The sequence below is a fragment of the Topomyia yanbarensis genome, chromosome 2 (assembly GCF_030247195.1).
Source record: "Topomyia yanbarensis strain Yona2022 chromosome 2, ASM3024719v1, whole genome shotgun sequence".
Lineage (NCBI taxonomy): Eukaryota > Metazoa > Arthropoda > Insecta > Diptera > Culicidae > Topomyia > Topomyia yanbarensis.
The window spans coordinates 104,479,261-104,494,749 of NC_080671.1; the positions used below are offsets into that span (position 1 = coordinate 104,479,261).

At 41.6% G+C, this 15,489-nt stretch overlaps 2 protein-coding genes and 1 long non-coding RNA gene across 4 annotated transcripts in view; 1 reads left to right on the forward strand and 2 right to left on the reverse strand.

Annotated features, from left to right (window-relative positions):
• LOC131679063 (structural maintenance of chromosomes protein 4) overlaps window positions 1-3,460 on the reverse strand; it is a 31,655-nt gene extending 28,195 nt beyond the window's left edge. The window contains exons 1-3 of one of the 2 annotated variants that reach the window (XM_058959617.1): window positions 3,324-3,459; window positions 3,161-3,293; window positions 1,206-3,099 (exon numbers count right to left, since the gene is read on the reverse strand). In XM_058959617.1, the coding sequence (XP_058815600.1) occupies window positions 1,206-3,099; window positions 3,161-3,284 (2,018 nt within the window). In that variant the 5' untranslated portion in view covers window positions 3,285-3,293; window positions 3,324-3,459. Of the gene's footprint in view, window positions 1-1,205; window positions 3,100-3,160 lie in introns of both variants that reach the window. The other variant, XM_058959616.1, reaches the window with a different exon arrangement.
• A 2,780-nt stretch (window positions 3,461-6,240) lies between these two features.
• On the forward strand, window positions 6,241-9,027 carry LOC131679066 (probable ATP-dependent RNA helicase DDX23). The gene is made up of 3 exons (XM_058959620.1): window positions 6,241-6,290; window positions 6,347-6,445; window positions 6,504-9,027. Exon 3 carries the CDS (start codon window positions 6,514-6,516, stop codon window positions 8,977-8,979), a length of 2,466 nt encoding a protein of 821 aa, XP_058815603.1. The 5' UTR covers window positions 6,241-6,290; window positions 6,347-6,445; window positions 6,504-6,513; the 3' UTR covers window positions 8,980-9,027.
• Window positions 9,028-13,775: 4,748 nt separating this feature from the next.
• Window positions 13,776-14,221, reverse strand: LOC131679282 (uncharacterized). The gene is made up of 2 exons (XR_009303820.1): window positions 14,034-14,221; window positions 13,776-13,977 (listed from the first exon to the last, which is right to left on the reverse strand). It is a non-coding gene; the product is annotated as an uncharacterized LOC131679282 (long non-coding RNA).
• Between the last annotated feature and the right edge of the window lie 1,268 nt (window positions 14,222-15,489).

Sequence of the window (15,489 nt, forward strand, 5' to 3'; positions counted from 1 at the left end):
GTTGGTCCCTTCGTCACTTCCTCTGCGCCTTAAAGAGTATGCTCGTAAGCACTCTGTTGACAGCCTCCCAGATATGCTCGTAGTGGCACATCTCTTCAATGATATTGTCCACTGTCACACCAGGCATACTCCTACAAACTTCTGCGAAACTAAGGCATTTAACGACCACGTGGTATCTCTTGCACGTTCACACACTCCGGGCAAAGGGGTGACGAAGCATGTCCAAACCAATGCAGATACTTCCGGAAGCATCCACGCCCGGACGAAAACTGCGTCAAATGGAAGCTCACCTCTCCATGCTTCCTATGCACCCAAGTCGACACATTTGGGATGAGTCGATGGGTCAAATGAAATTGAAACATTTCTTGCCTTAAAATGAGCTTCTATTCTTGCGAGACATCACGCTTGACTAGGGGTTTGCTCAGGAACACAAATTGTGTCTCCGTTTTTTGGAGCTAGCATCAATCCGGCGCTAGCTTAGTCCGTTAACTAAGTTAATGTCGGAATTTCATGAGACGAATTCGAAACGTAAATTCCATAACAAATTTAGTTATAGGTTTTGCGCTCTTCACGCGCAAAGAGGGCTTTAAACAATTTTCTCCTTAATGTAGAAAAATAGTCTTCCCCAAAATCGTCGTGGCGTCATTGGCTTTGACGAACACGGCTTCTCTCTTTGGCGATTTTTGACAAACCGGTGGTTTTTTTCTCTTCTGATCTACTTTTTGCTCTTGCTTCTGCTTTTGCTGTTTCCCTTGTATCTTCTTCGGACCTATAACGGTCCTGCAACTTTCTCCCTGTTGGTTGACGTTCTTTCCGTCGGCAACAATGGCGTCTGCTAGTGTCTGCCTCTTGGTTCTTGTTCCTCTGCCTTGAGGGGGGGCTAAGACGATAGTAGCCTTAGACAACGCCAAAAAGAGCAAAAAAAAATCAAAAAATTGTTCGAGTGCTCGCCTCTGATGTGAACCCAAGGCCTTGGGCTCCCACCGTCCACAGAAGGAAGACCAACCAAATGAATTCAGAAATATGGTAACCCAGGAATTCAAATCGTATGTGTTCCTTTGTCAAAAAATCATTGGTTACCGTATTTTATAAAGATTTCAGAACAAGATTATTATATGATTATTTGACATATTGTCCACCAAAATATAATAATAGCAAACTTAATAACCCCCCAAAGTCAAAAATCTGCAACACTTCCTACTTACGTCTGAATCCGGCTGTGACAGTACTGCTCATATTGCTGTATTTTCTCCAGCGCAATGAACGAAGCTCGCCCAATATCGTGCTTTTTCAGAAAATCGATGCACGCCTGGGCATCGTTAACCTTTTCCACCACGATAAAATCCAACTGACCGCAGCACGTTGAAATCGCCACGTCATACTTGGAATCGATGCCACCGAGATTGCCCAACCGACCGAGAATGCCCGGAATGCGACCTTCGTTTTTCTGTTTCATCAACGCATCCAGAACCTTACCCTGAGAACGGGTAGCCTGCATAGCCGACATCGATTCTTGCAGCTTTGCCTGCACACCCCGCAGCTGCTGGCGGAGCTCTTTCTCTTCGGTCACGTTTTCCTGCAGTTTTCCCTGTGCCGTCTGCAGATCAATTCGCAATTGAGGAAGGTTTTGTTCCAACTCTTGCAAACGCGTCTGCTTTTCCTCGTACGATTTGTTTGAATCTTCGTAGGAATACTTTAAAGTTTCTAGTTTTCGCTTCTCTGTAGTTTCATTATGTTGGCAAATTTTTAGTTCGGATTCTGCCAGCGCCAAAGCCGATTTGCTATCGTCGACTGCTTTTTTCAAATCGATCAGCTCCGTTTGCTGTTTTTCCTTTTCCTCCAGCAGAACTTTAGTCTCATCTTTTAAAGTAGCCAAATTTGCCGTCAACTTTGTTTCGATGTCGGTCTTCTGCTTGGTCAACGATTCAATTTTCTTCTCCGACTCAGCAATTTCCTTGGTATTTTTCTCCGGTATCAGTTTTAATTCTAGTAACTTTTTATTTTCCGTCTCAATCTGAGCCATCGTCTTTTTCCGGCGTTCATTGGTGGCCTTCATATTGGCCTGCACTTTCGTGTACTTATCAAGCGATGCCTTTAAAGCGGATTCTTTTTCTTCTTTTTTCTTCATCATCCCATCGTACTGTTTAATCTCTTCCTTCACCAACGCCTCTTTCTCGAGACGTTCTTTTTTCAAAGCCTCGTACGTGTCGTCATGTTTTTTAAGAATATCACCCGCCTGATCTCGCTCTACCTCCAGCTCTCCAATCTTTTTTCGTTGCTCGCTGAGATATTTCTGAATTTGCTGGTTTTTAGTTCTGGTGAGAGAATTTTCCAACTTCAGATACTCGACGGCTTCGTGCATCGGTTTCTCCAGATCCTTCATCTCACGTTCGGCCAGCTTGCATCGGTTATGCTTCTCCGTGCGTTCCTCGTTCAGCATCTCGACCCGTTCGTTGATTTTAACTAACGGTTGCTTATACCTGGTCGTTCCAACGATATCCTCCAAATACTCCAGCAGACCACAATCGTTCTCGGTCAGTGCTTTCGGTTTCATCATTGAGATCGATTCGACTTCTCCCTGCAGAATCAGGAACCGATTGTGATCCAGATCGATACCATGCTGTTTCAGCAGTTTCGACACCTCCTTGAAATGAACTCGCCTATTATCGATCGTATAGTACGAGGAATTATCTCTGGAAGCCGTCCTGGCAACTACAAATTCTGAATTGGGAACTACCTCGAAAGAACCGTCTTCTTTGTCGACAATTTGCTGGAAATGCACTCCCACCGTGCAAGTGGGAGTATTCGGATGCTTCGATGAACTGTGCAACAAAACCGATAGCTTTTTCGAACGGATCTTCTGCGCTCGATACCCGAACACGAAAAGCATCGAATCGATTACATTACTTTTGCCACTACCGTTCGGTCCGATGATGGCCGAGAACCGCTGATGGAATGGTCCTAATGTTACATGACCAGCGTAGCTTTTAAAATTGTAGTTTGAAATGTTTGTGATGATCAATCGTGGGCCCTTACATTCTGTTGAACAGTACGGTGGAACCGGCGGGGGAATGTAGATGCCTCCGACGCGAGTTCCTCCTGAAATAGTAAAGAAACCAGTCAAACTATGCTACAGCAACCAGCATCATCGTCATTTTACCCTCTTCATCGTCCGAAAGATTGGCGTCATCGTCAACGTCAACTTCCATCGCCTCCGCCGGAGCTTGTTGTGCCTTTGGCGAAGCCTCAGAGGCTCCACCGGAGCGGCGTTTTGTTTTACTCATTGCTTCCACCAATTAGCTGTATGTTGCTTGTTTTATTTTCACTTAATCACTTACTAAACATTTAACAATCAGCACAAAACCGCACTTGTAATTATTCCACAAAATACACAACGGCCGGAGACATCTCCAGCTTCTGTTTTGACAATTTTTGAAAAACTTCACCAACTGACGTTTAGCTGCATCCCAGCCAAACCCATGCGGAATTTGAGCCAGAGTTTTGGCTTATTTCAGCTCAAATAAAACTGTGCGTTCTCAGATGAAATCGGTTATGCTATTTGAACCGGTATGTTGGCAGAAACCATACAGATAGCCGAGTATGGTTTGATTGGGATGTATCGTCGTCGGTGTTTCTGAAGGGAGCGAAATTCAATACATCCGCAAACAGTTGAAAAGGGCCGAACTGCAAATCGTAAACAAATCGAATTTTTATTTTCCATTCAAAACTATCTAACCACCCGCATAAATAAAAACTTTATCTGGAATCCTCCATATTATACAAAAATCATAAGTGCTATGGTAACCACATACGTTAAGGTCTATTTATGATATTACGATAAATGCGTTTTCCTGTAAAATTATAGAATGAAGATACGAGTTATTGTTACAATATAGGGAATGGTTATAATATTTGTATGTTAGAAAAGAATTGAGGTGCTTCCGCAGGATTATTAAAAAATATATCGAAACGATTTGAATTGAAGTCACGATGATGGCAGTCGTTTTCATATGGTTCTGTAAGGTTTGCTTTAAAGAAAAACGTGTATCGTTACAATTTCCTTACAAGATAACCATAATGTTCACCTCAAGTCGAATCGTTTGGTTACTGTTTTCAATAATCCTTTATATTGAATTGAATGTGTTGTTAAAATGAAATAACGAATCTTTGTTTATTGCACATATTTATTAGGAAAAAATAATAATTTATCGACGGATAAAGTGCTTTAATACTTTATTATTATTTCTTACCAAGGTTGGATAAAAGAAATTCCAAATTTAATTTTTGGCGTACAGGTTTCGTTTTTGGACAAAATCTAAAGCTTCATACATTTCTGTAAAAGGTGAAATGAATCCACAAGGCTTTCAATAATGTTTTACTCAGCGAAGGTCGATTAGATTAATTCACATTTCATCTATAGCAACAATTTGTTTATAATCACATTCAGCAAAATGGTAAAACTAATCATAATCAAATTTCGTATATGGCAAAATATATCACATCGTAACACTGCCGTTTAAGAAGTTCTGTTAGTAGGAAAGAGCTTCACTAATTTAGGATGGACTTCTAAAGAGGGGCTAATACCATGTATTGCAGTACTAGCAACTCAAGAATTTCAATCCTCCTCTAATACCCGAGCTTATACCTTTTTCTTAAGTGGATCAATATAAATGTATTACATTTTTCGTATACATCATGAGTCTTTTTAACAACGTAAGTACACAGCTGTCGGAAGTTGCTACACCTATCAAGACGAGGAGAGATGGTCAATTCTAATAACGGATGCATCATCCAGATTCTCGATTTGCTTAACCAACCAGATTCAACGGTTTATATATTATATATGAATGCATTGTATCAAACACACGGCTCACCATCACCGAAAGGCTCGCAAACCTCCTCTTAAACCAATTCAAGGAAAATTAAGGGAAAATTTGAATTGAAGTTCCAACCATATACGGTATGCTCCGTGATTAATCAGCTCTTACAATCATGGTCATTCGTAATCATCAACAGTTTATTAGTATATGACATGTCGATTTACCCTCTTCCTAAAGTCGATTGTGGGTAGATTATTATGAAAACCAAATGACGTTCCACTAGATTACAGAAATAGCTCAATTAGTAAAAGCGGCAGTACCACCACCATAAGATGTCAACAACCGAACATGGAGGACGGCATGCAATCAAATCACAGATTACCATAAATCGATTGAATAAAAAAAGTTATTCGAACTGATGAGTGGGGAGGGCGAAGAGGCTTTTGGGTGAATCAGAAAAAAAAACATTTATAAAGTTCTTTTTACATCAGCCGCATTTGATAGTGTCGATAAAGTAGTTTATTATACACACGCATCACATTTTGCCCATCGCATAGTATCACTCGAAAACTATAACTGTACTATTCGAGAAATGGTTATCTGTGGTTACAATACACCAAATGATCGAAACGATTTGTGGTATGGTACCATGTTTGTTTTGCGTCACGATTTGTCATATTGTAAAAAAAAACATTAAATGAATTGTGTGTAGTGTAAGATTATACTAATCGCACAGCATGGTGAAGAAATGTTTATGGTAGAATGTTTAATGTACCTTGTTATATCCAATAACAATGTAGCGCCGCAAAAATGGATTATAAGATCACCATTCACCTTATAATATGCCCTAAAATTTGTTTGAGGAAATTGGCATTTTGGAATGGTAACGTTACTTAACGACCTTTTCGGCAAATGGTACAAGTGGCGCTGACCATAAGTAGAATCAAGTTGCGCATCATCTACACCAGTTGCGCTTTAGTTGCGTGCGCTGAAAATAGGAAAAAAAAACCGAAAGGCGCAAGTTCACTATTTCGATTTTCAACTGCTACCAGAATATTTTAGCGCTGGGAGAAAGTGTTGATTGTGTATTGCTTGTGGCACTAAAAACTGGATTCTAACCGCACTGCGCACTTACCATTCTTCCAATAAATTCTTCTCATAGACCGGTTAGTTCGACTGGTCTGTCTATGAAAGTACCATCTCCATCACTTGAAATACATGTTTTTGACAGCTCGCAGTTTTGAGATCACTCGCACTTTAAAAGTGCGGAGTCCAGGTTGGTGGGAAATGCGCAATAAACGGTTGCATTTCCGTTGCGCCCTTCAGAAGTCGACAATAACTCTACTTTCAAATGCGGATTTATATCAGTGTGTGTGAGAATGCACTTTGAAAAACTGTCATTTGAAAAGTGCATTCTAGTTTCTGTTGATTTTTTGTGTAGTGGAGTTGCTGTTTTCTTGGATGGTTAAGGTTTGTAAAAATAAATCTCAAAATTTCGTGAAAGAAGCTACCAAAAATTCATCCAGTTGTAGAAAATACCAGTCTCAATCCGTTTAGGATCACTTTATCCTGAAGAGGTAACTGAGTGGTTAAAGTAATTAAACCTATCAGCGGTAACTAAAAAGGTTTGTAATCGTTTTCGATTTATTGGGTGAGAAAAACTAATTTTGCTCCTGTTTCCAGGACACTACTGATGGCCGGCGATAAAAAGCGCCGTTCTCGGTCACGAGAACGCATTGATCTGGAACGCGATCGAATTCGTGATCGCGATCGTTACCGGGAACGAGAACACCTAATTGAACGGGACCGAGACCGTGAGCGTGAGCGGGATCGGGACCGGTTCGAAAGAGAACGTGAACGGGAACGAGATCGGGATCGTGGTCATGTTGACAAAGGACCAGTAGCGCCCAGGGAACGCATTGGCGAGGGAATAACCAAACGTCGGTCATCGGGTGAGTGGAACCGGGACAAAAAGAAAAAGAAGGAGGAAGCTGACAAGAAAGATGAATCCGAGGAAACAGAAGAAATGAAGGCACTGTTGAAACGGGAAACGAGTTCTAAAAAGGAACCGCTTTCGCTGGAGGAATTATTGGCAAAAAAGAAAGCCGAAGAACAAGCTAGAAGCAAGCCGGTTTTTATAACGAAGGAACAGCGGGCAGCCGAAGCTCTGAAGAGAAGACAAGAGGAGGTGGCTGCCATGAAAGCTGCTACTTCCAATGTTGTGGCCAAATTCGGCGATGTGCCAGTAACGGTTCTGCTTAATCGAGAGAAGAAGGATCCTCTGGAGAAGTATGACCGCAGGGAAAGGGAACGTGAGCGGGAGCGGGAACGAGAAAGAGCCAGAAATCGTGACCGTGATGGCAAAGAGAAAGAAGGGGTCGACGATAAGAAACGATCGACAACGGAGGATCCTACCGTAAAGGACAAGGAAAAAGAACAGGAAGCAATTCGGGAACGATATTTGGGAATCATCAAGAAAAAGAGACGAGTTCGAAGATTGAACGACAGAAAATTCGTCTTTGATTGGGATGCAGCAGAGGACACATCTGTGGATTATAATAATCTTTACAAAGAACGACACCATGTGCAGTTCTTTGGCCGCGGAAACATTGCTGGAATTGATATCAAAGATCAGAAGAAAAAGCAAAGCAAATTTTATGGAGATCTACTGGAAAAACGTCGAACCGATGCTGAAAAGGAGCAGGAGAAGGTCCGGTTGAAGAAGGTGAAAAAGAAGGAAGAGAAACAAAAATGGGATGATCGTCACTGGTCGGAGAAAGACCCTGATGAGATGACTGAACGAGATTGGCGTATATTTCGGGAGGATTACAACATTACAATTAAAGGAGGCAAGATTCCTAATCCGTTCAGAACCTGGAAGGAATCCGGCTTCCCCAAAGAAATTCTGGATATTATTGACAAAGTTGGTTATAAAGAACCAACACCCATTCAGCGGCAAGCTATTCCAATTGGTCTGCAGAATAGGGATATTATCGGTATTGCCGAAACCGGTTCCGGCAAGACACTAGCCTTTTTGATTCCGTTGCTTAATTGGATTCAATCGCTCCCGAAAATTGACCGCTTGGAGACGGCTGATCAAGGTCCCTATGCGATTATTTTGGCTCCAACTCGAGAATTGGCGCAACAGATTGAGGAAGAGACGCAGAAGTTTGGGCAGCCGTTGGGTATTCGCACTGTCGTCGTAGTCGGAGGTTTATCTCGAGAAGAGCAGGGATTCCGTCTTCGGCTTGGTTGCGAAATTGTCATTGCTACCCCTGGTCGTCTTATCGATGTGCTGGAGAACCGTTACCTTGTATTAAATCAGTGTACCTACATCGTTCTGGATGAGGCCGATCGTATGATTGACATGGGTTTCGAGCCGGATGTCCAGAAAATTCTGGAATACATGCCAGTAACTAATTTAAAACCGGATACGGAGGAAGCAGAAGATGCCTCTAAACTAATGGCCAATTTTAACACCAAGAAAAAGTATCGTCAAACGGTGATGTTCACAGCAACGATGCCTCCGGCAGTGGAACGTCTAGCCCGTACCTATCTTCGTCGCCCGGCCACAGTCTATATCGGTTCTGTTGGTCGCCCAACAGAACGAACCGAACAGATTGTGCACATCATGACAGAGAACGAGAAACGCAAGAAGCTGATGGAAATTCTTTCTCGAGGTGTCGAACCACCGTGCATCATCTTCGTCAACCAAAAGAAGGGCGCGGACGTTCTCGCCAAGGGCCTGGAAAAGCTGGGTTACAACGCATGTACGTTGCACGGTGGCAAAGGTCAGGAACAGCGAGAGTACGCTCTGGCTTCACTCAAAAACGGTTCCAAGGATATTCTGGTCGCGACGGATGTCGCTGGTCGTGGTATCGATATCAAAGACGTCTCGCTGGTCATCAACTACGATATGGCCAAATCAATCGAGGACTACACGCATCGTATCGGTCGTACAGGTCGTGCCGGAAAGACTGGTTGTGCGATATCTTTCTGCACGAAAGACGACAGTCATCTGTTCTACGATTTGAAGACGATTATCATGGCCAGCCCGGTGTCGGTTTGTCCACCGGAGCTGATGAACCACACCGATGCGCAGCACAAGCCCGGAACGGTTGTCACCAAAAAACGAAGAGAGGAAAAGATTTTTGCGTAAGGTATCTCAACAGTTGACTGTAAGACAAGAATGTTTTAAGAAATGAAATTTCTGAAGTTGGGTTATTTCTGTTGATATCACATGCTTTGTTTTGTTTTATAATTTCATGTATGATGATACGTGGACTAATCTTTTCGATGGAAAACTGTCTGAGTTTAGATTGAGTGACTGACGACCTATATTCCAAATAATGGAGTTATTCACAAACTTTGCGGATAATCAAGTCACTGGTCTTTGCACAGGGGCACTAACGATTTTTCTAAAACGAAACCGCGATGAATTCTGTACGTTGGCTCTGGTACAATTTCTTTCGACTGCTGCAATGCGCATTTAGACTGACAATCTAGGATTCTAAAGCGAAAAAATCGGTAAGTAATGTCAGAGACATTACAGGAGGGAAGCACAATATTTATTAGGGTTTTAACCGATTGGTCATTCACCCGTATGAAAGAATATTGCAGTGGTACTAATTACATTTCATTATAAATTGAATAGAGTTTGCTTCTGATTTCGGAGTTTTTTTCTTGAAGGTGGTTGTTCTAAATTTGCTCGTCATTCTGTAGATAGCAGTCGGCCGCAGGTGGTCCGCTGATCCAAAGGGCCATTGGCGACCTCTTCAGTACCGCAAGGTATAGCCGAGGACCCATAGATGTTGTGGTTATGGTGTGCCGCTGTCCTGACTGTGAGTGCTTTGAATTGGCTCAACAATTCTGTAGGGATGGGTTGCGAATTTTCCGCTGGTCCTAAGGGCCATGGGTGACATCTCCAACACCGCAATGGTGTGACAGAGGGCCCAATAATAATGTGGTTGTAGTGAGCCTCTGTTGAGATGCCTTGGTACTCTGATTGGTATTTGTAGTAGGTTGGGATTCGCTGGAAGAAATTCGGGTTATGGTTATCTTGCTGAGCTGTGGGCGTCCTCGCCACTGTCGCTGCGTTACGTGGCAGAGGGCCCTTTGCTGGCGTGATGGTTGTTTCAAGATGGTTCGTCGCTTTTGTAAGTGGGGATACTCGCTGCAGGAAGTCCGCTGGTCCGAGACATTGGCGATTTCATTTCTGCAGCACCGTAGGAGTATAGCAAAGGGATCTGTTGATGATGTGGTTGTAAAGGGCGAACACGAAATTATTGCGACACCGAAAATGTCATGCCAATTTTCTTATAATGTTAAAATCAAACCAAAATTTTAGGGTAGTTTTATACATATATTTACCTCAAAAATCAAAAGAAAAGTTAATCGATGGAGCCTTGAGTGTAAAATTGAACGCATTTTCGCTTGATGCCCTCCATCAAAGTCTTTACAGTGTCATCCGGTATCAGTTTCTCAGTTTTTTTCCACTTTCTTAACATGTCCTCGTCTTTGACTGTCTTCTTGCTCTTCCGAAGTTCCCGAAGTTCATTGCCCAGTACTGCTCCACCGGGCGCAACTCCGGACAGTTTGGCGGATTCATGTTCTTTGGAACAAAATGGACAAAATTGGCCTCATACCACTCCAGGACACTTTTAGAATAGTGGCATGATGCCAAATCTGGCCAAAATAGCGGAGTCTCGTCGTGCTGCTGCAAGAACGGCAAAGGGCGCTTCTCGAGGCACTCAGATTTGTAGATCTCGCCATTTACTGTGCCCTTTGTCAAAGAAAGGCTCACTCCTCAGTCCGCAAGAGCAGATGGCCTGCCAAATGAGATATTTGGAGGCGAACTTCGACATTTTCTTCTTCTTAAATTTGTCGTCCACATAGAACTTGCTCTTGTCGGTGAAAAACTCCAACCCCGGAATTTGCTTAAAATCGGCTTTTATATACATTTCGTCGTCCATCACACAGCAGCCATATTTTGTCAGCATCTTCTCGTAGAGCTTCCGTGCCAGAGTTTTAGCCGTCGATTGTTGCCGCTCATCGCGGTTTGGGAAGTTCTGCACCTTGTATGTATGTAGTCCAGCTCTCTTCTTTGCATTCTGGATGTAGCTCTGCGACATGCCGATCTTTTTAGCCAAATCACGGCTTGAGACGTTGGGATTTGCTTTAATCATCCGCTTCACCTTTCCCTCCGTCTTTTTGTTCTCCGGTCCCGGTTTTCTTCCAGCTTCTTTGCCGTGGTCCAACGTCAACCGATCCTGGAACCGCTTCAACACTCTGGAGACGGTTGAATGGTGAATGTTCAACATTTTTCCCAACTGCCGGTGCGACAGATCAGGAAATTCCAGGTGTTTGGAAAGAATTTGTTCTCTCGACTAGCGTTGGTTCTTCTTCTTCTTCTTTCTGGTCTGTGTGCTGATTTTGTTTATCTCATCACACAGTAATTTTATGGCACAGCTGTACGCTATAACGCCAGTACGTTTTTTAGTCTGCATGAGTTTTCCACTTCTCTGCCGTACTGTTATCCTTGGTGGACGTGTGTTTCAGTTTGTTACACTTGAATTTTGAGTTCGTCGAGTAGTTTTATCATGTTTTTCATTATATCGATATTTTTTGTGTCAAATACTTCTTGAATTGTGCTGTATTTAGTTAGTGCATACTTATCACGGGTCATGATGTGCTTCACACAGTGTAGGATGATGTGTTCTGAAGTGTTTCTTTTTTCGCATATATCGCAGTATAGATTGTCCGCGATTCGCATTACGCTAAGCCAGTAGGGTGAGTAGTCATGTCCGGCAATCAACCTGTTTAATGTCCGTGTTTCAGTATTTGATAGTTTGAGATTGTGAAACCAAGAGTATTTGTTGATGCCTGTCTGATAATTGAAGAACTTCCTTCCTTTTCCATACTCTTGGGTGTAATTAACATACCATTCTTGAATTTCATTTGAGTTGCTCTCCTTTAAAATGTTGTACACATCGTGCGGGAATAGCATGTTATGTGATATCGTATTTTGATTAACGCCATTTCTTGCCAAGGCGTCCGCGATCTCATTTCCGGTTGTTTTGACGTGTCCAGGAATCCACTGAATAGACGTTTTCGTGCGTGCTGCTTTCTCGATGATCTCTTGTATTACTTCGTCGCGCTCTAGATTATCCAGCTGATTTTTGATTAATTCGCATCCTGATTTGGAGTCCGTTAATATCACTGCATCTGTAATCTGATTCCTTTCCACATATTGAAGTGCCACATATATCGCTTCCACCTCTACTGACATAGAACATACCTCATTTTCGAGTTTAAGGCTTAGCGTTGGTTCACCTCCATTTTCGTTGAATCGAAAAACACGACTTCGAGTTTGACAACATGTAAACAATACACATCAATGAGAAAGTGTGCAAAATTTGGTTGATTTTTACCCAATGGTAAAAAAGTTATGCCCTGTTGAATGTGTCGCAATAACTTCGTGTTCGCCCTTTAGGATATACCCAGTTAAGCTCAGCCAGAAATGAACTGGAATTCTGGCTGGTTGTAGTTCGTATTCCGGGTCCAGTGACACAACCGATTCTAAGTTAGAATCGTTTGTCACTGCACGCTTACCAGCCGTTACTTAATTTTGGGTAGAATCCTACCCAACATGGACTAAAGTGCATCTCCTCACTTTTGGGTAACAAGCTTTGAACTTAAATTTTGGGTAGTGTGAGGACTACCCAAAGTTTGGGTTACGGATAACCCAAGCGTTGGGTACAGAGCGGGTAACCCAAAGTTTGTGTAACGATGAAATAACCCAAAATTTGAGTAACTAGCGGATAACCCAACATTTGAGTAAAGAGCGGATAACCCAAAATTTGAGTACTGAGCGCATAACCCAAAATTTATAACGAGCGGATAACCCAAAATTTCTGTAACGTTCGGATAACCCAAAATTTAGGCTTCCTATATGTATTATATGGATGCTTGGCATTCGCACTAAGAACAACCATCAATATGGGTATTATTTGAAAAGTAGCCATTCGTAGATGCTGAAAATTGCTGATTGGCGCCATTTTGAAATCCAAGATGGCGGCTTCCGGTTACCACAAAACACTTGAAACTACAATAAATATGGGTGTCATTTGAAAGGTATTGATTAGTTGAAGGCGAAAATTGATGATTGGTGCCATTTTGAAATCCAAGATGCCGGCTTTTGGTTACCACAAAACACATAAAAACCACCATCGATATGGGTGTCGTTTGAAAGGTAGTAATTAGTAGAAGGCAAAAATTGATGTTTGACGCCATTTTGAAATCCAAGATGGCGGCTTCCGGTTATCAAAAAACACTGAAAAATCCCATCAATATGGGTGTCATTTGAAAGGTAGTAATTAATAGGAGTTAAAAGTCGATTATTGGCGCCATTTTGAAATCCAAGATGGCGGCTTCCTGTTACCACAAAACACTAAAAACCACCATCAATATGAGTGTCATTTGAAAGGTAGTAATTAGTAGAAGTTAAAAATCGATTATTGGCGCCATTTTGAAATCCAAGATGGCGGCTTCCGGTTACCACAAAACACTGAAAGCTACCATCAATATGAGGGTCATTTGAAAGGTAGTAATTAGTAGAAAGTGAAAATTAATGTTTGGCGCCATTTTCAAATCCAAGATGGCGGCTTCCGGTTACCATAAAACACTTAAAACCACCATCAATATGGGTGTCATTTGAAAGGTAGTAATTGTTAGAAGGCGAAAATTGATGATAGGTGCCCTTTTGAAATCCAAGATGGCGGCTTCCGGTTACCACAAAACACTGAAAACCACCATCAATATGGGTGGTTACCCCTAGGTTTAAGAACAGTTATTCACTAGTGGTCTATCCCCCATACGCTTGATCATATATTTAAAATGGTTTAATCACCAACAAAAAACAAAAAAAAAATAAATGCACAATTAAATTACTTGACATTAGACAGCCAGAATTCTATATTATATTCCAGCCGGTATGACTAATGTCAAATGGAATTGTAGTGGCTCGGAACTCGGATAAGCTACAGTCTTGTTCAAATGTTCCATATTGCTCGATGTATCCGATGTCAATAACCGAGATGACGTTGTTTCACCGGTGTTGATTATTGGAAGCTTCAGTTTGACATGACTGAATAGTTTCCTGCAAAAAATGTTATTATATATACGTTATACCACGACCGATCATCTTAACCATACCTGAAGTCACCACGCAGATGCGAGATCAGCTAAACGCAACCAAAGCCCATAGCAACAGGTGGAATATCGAAACAAGCCACGCGGCTCGCTACCAACGAGTTGACGATCCACGAGGCAGTACGTCGAAGCCACGTGACCGGAATCGAACGACAGCAAGGAGTCCGTGTACGAACTGGAACCAGCCAGAATTCCAGTTCATTTCCGGCTGAACTTTACTGGGTCAGCGAGTAGGAAGAAAGAAAGATAACATTAAGGGGTTATATACCTTTTTATTTTTCAAAAAATCGAAATTTTCGATTATCTCGAAATGTCGTTTTTCCAAAAATGGTTTTCCCGCGATCACGATTGACAAAAAACCATTCAACCGATTTTCTTCAATTTGTTTTCAATTGATCGTAAATAATTTTTCTCGCACCTAAACGATTTTTTTATGCATTAATTTTTGTTTTGTAGATGAGCATTTTTAATACAAATTTTGGAGCGCAAAACAACGGTTTTTTTTACAAAAAAGTTCCGGAATGTAGGAAAAAAATATTTATTTAACTAATTGTTAAGGTACTAGGTTTACTTATATAAAAAAGGGCTTTTGTAAGTTTTGGGATTTTAGTTGATCTATTGGTCTTCAATCGTGATCACCGTAAACCTCCTAAATAAAAAAGGGTTAAGGGAAAAAAGCCATAACTCCGTCCATTATCAATGTATTTTTATAAACTTATGCTTGTTCATTTCACTGAAAAATGTACTACCAATATACCATAAGTTTGATGAAATGAAATCATTTCTTTATACCTTTATGTAAATTCAAACTTTCGTGACATTTTTCTCACAAAAAGGTATATAGCCCCCTAATTTATCGATATATCGCAATATATCTCGGGTGTTTTTTAGAAGGGCCAATAAGCATACTGTCGAAATTCACTTTGAGATGAAATTCTGGACAAACCATTAATCGCCGATTATAAATCACAGCAACAAACGAAAGAGAAAACTTTTCTCTTTCATAAAATGCCAACATGCTACTCAAAGTGAATTTTGACAGCATGCTTATTGGCCCTTCTAAAAAAACTAGCGAGATATATTCTTTATAATGTACTGGTTAAATTTTATGCAATTTCCTAGTTCCTATACTTCCGTTCTACGCATAATTGTTCTATGTGTCTAGGGTAGGGTGACCATATCAGACGAGTAAAAAACCAGGACAGTCGAAAGGGTACTGCTTTCCCCCGTTACCTCTCAATCGACATTGCCTTTTCCGCATGTTTTCGGCAGCTAAAAAGTTCTGGGGTCTGGCAGGCAGAGCTTCGACAGTAAAAAAGTTCTGGGAGGAAGAGCTCTGCCAGAAAGTCTTTCATCGGAATTCGATCACCAAGAACTTTTTCGGATTTACACAAAGGTAGTTCTTGCTACACCACCGTCAACAAACGTCTCATGCTGAGATGGTCTGTGCAGGACCGGC

Coding starts and splice junctions, on each gene's coding strand:
- LOC131679066 (XM_058959620.1), top strand. CDS start 6,514: ATGGCCGGCGATAAAAAGCGCCGTTCTCGGTCACGAGAACGCATTGAT.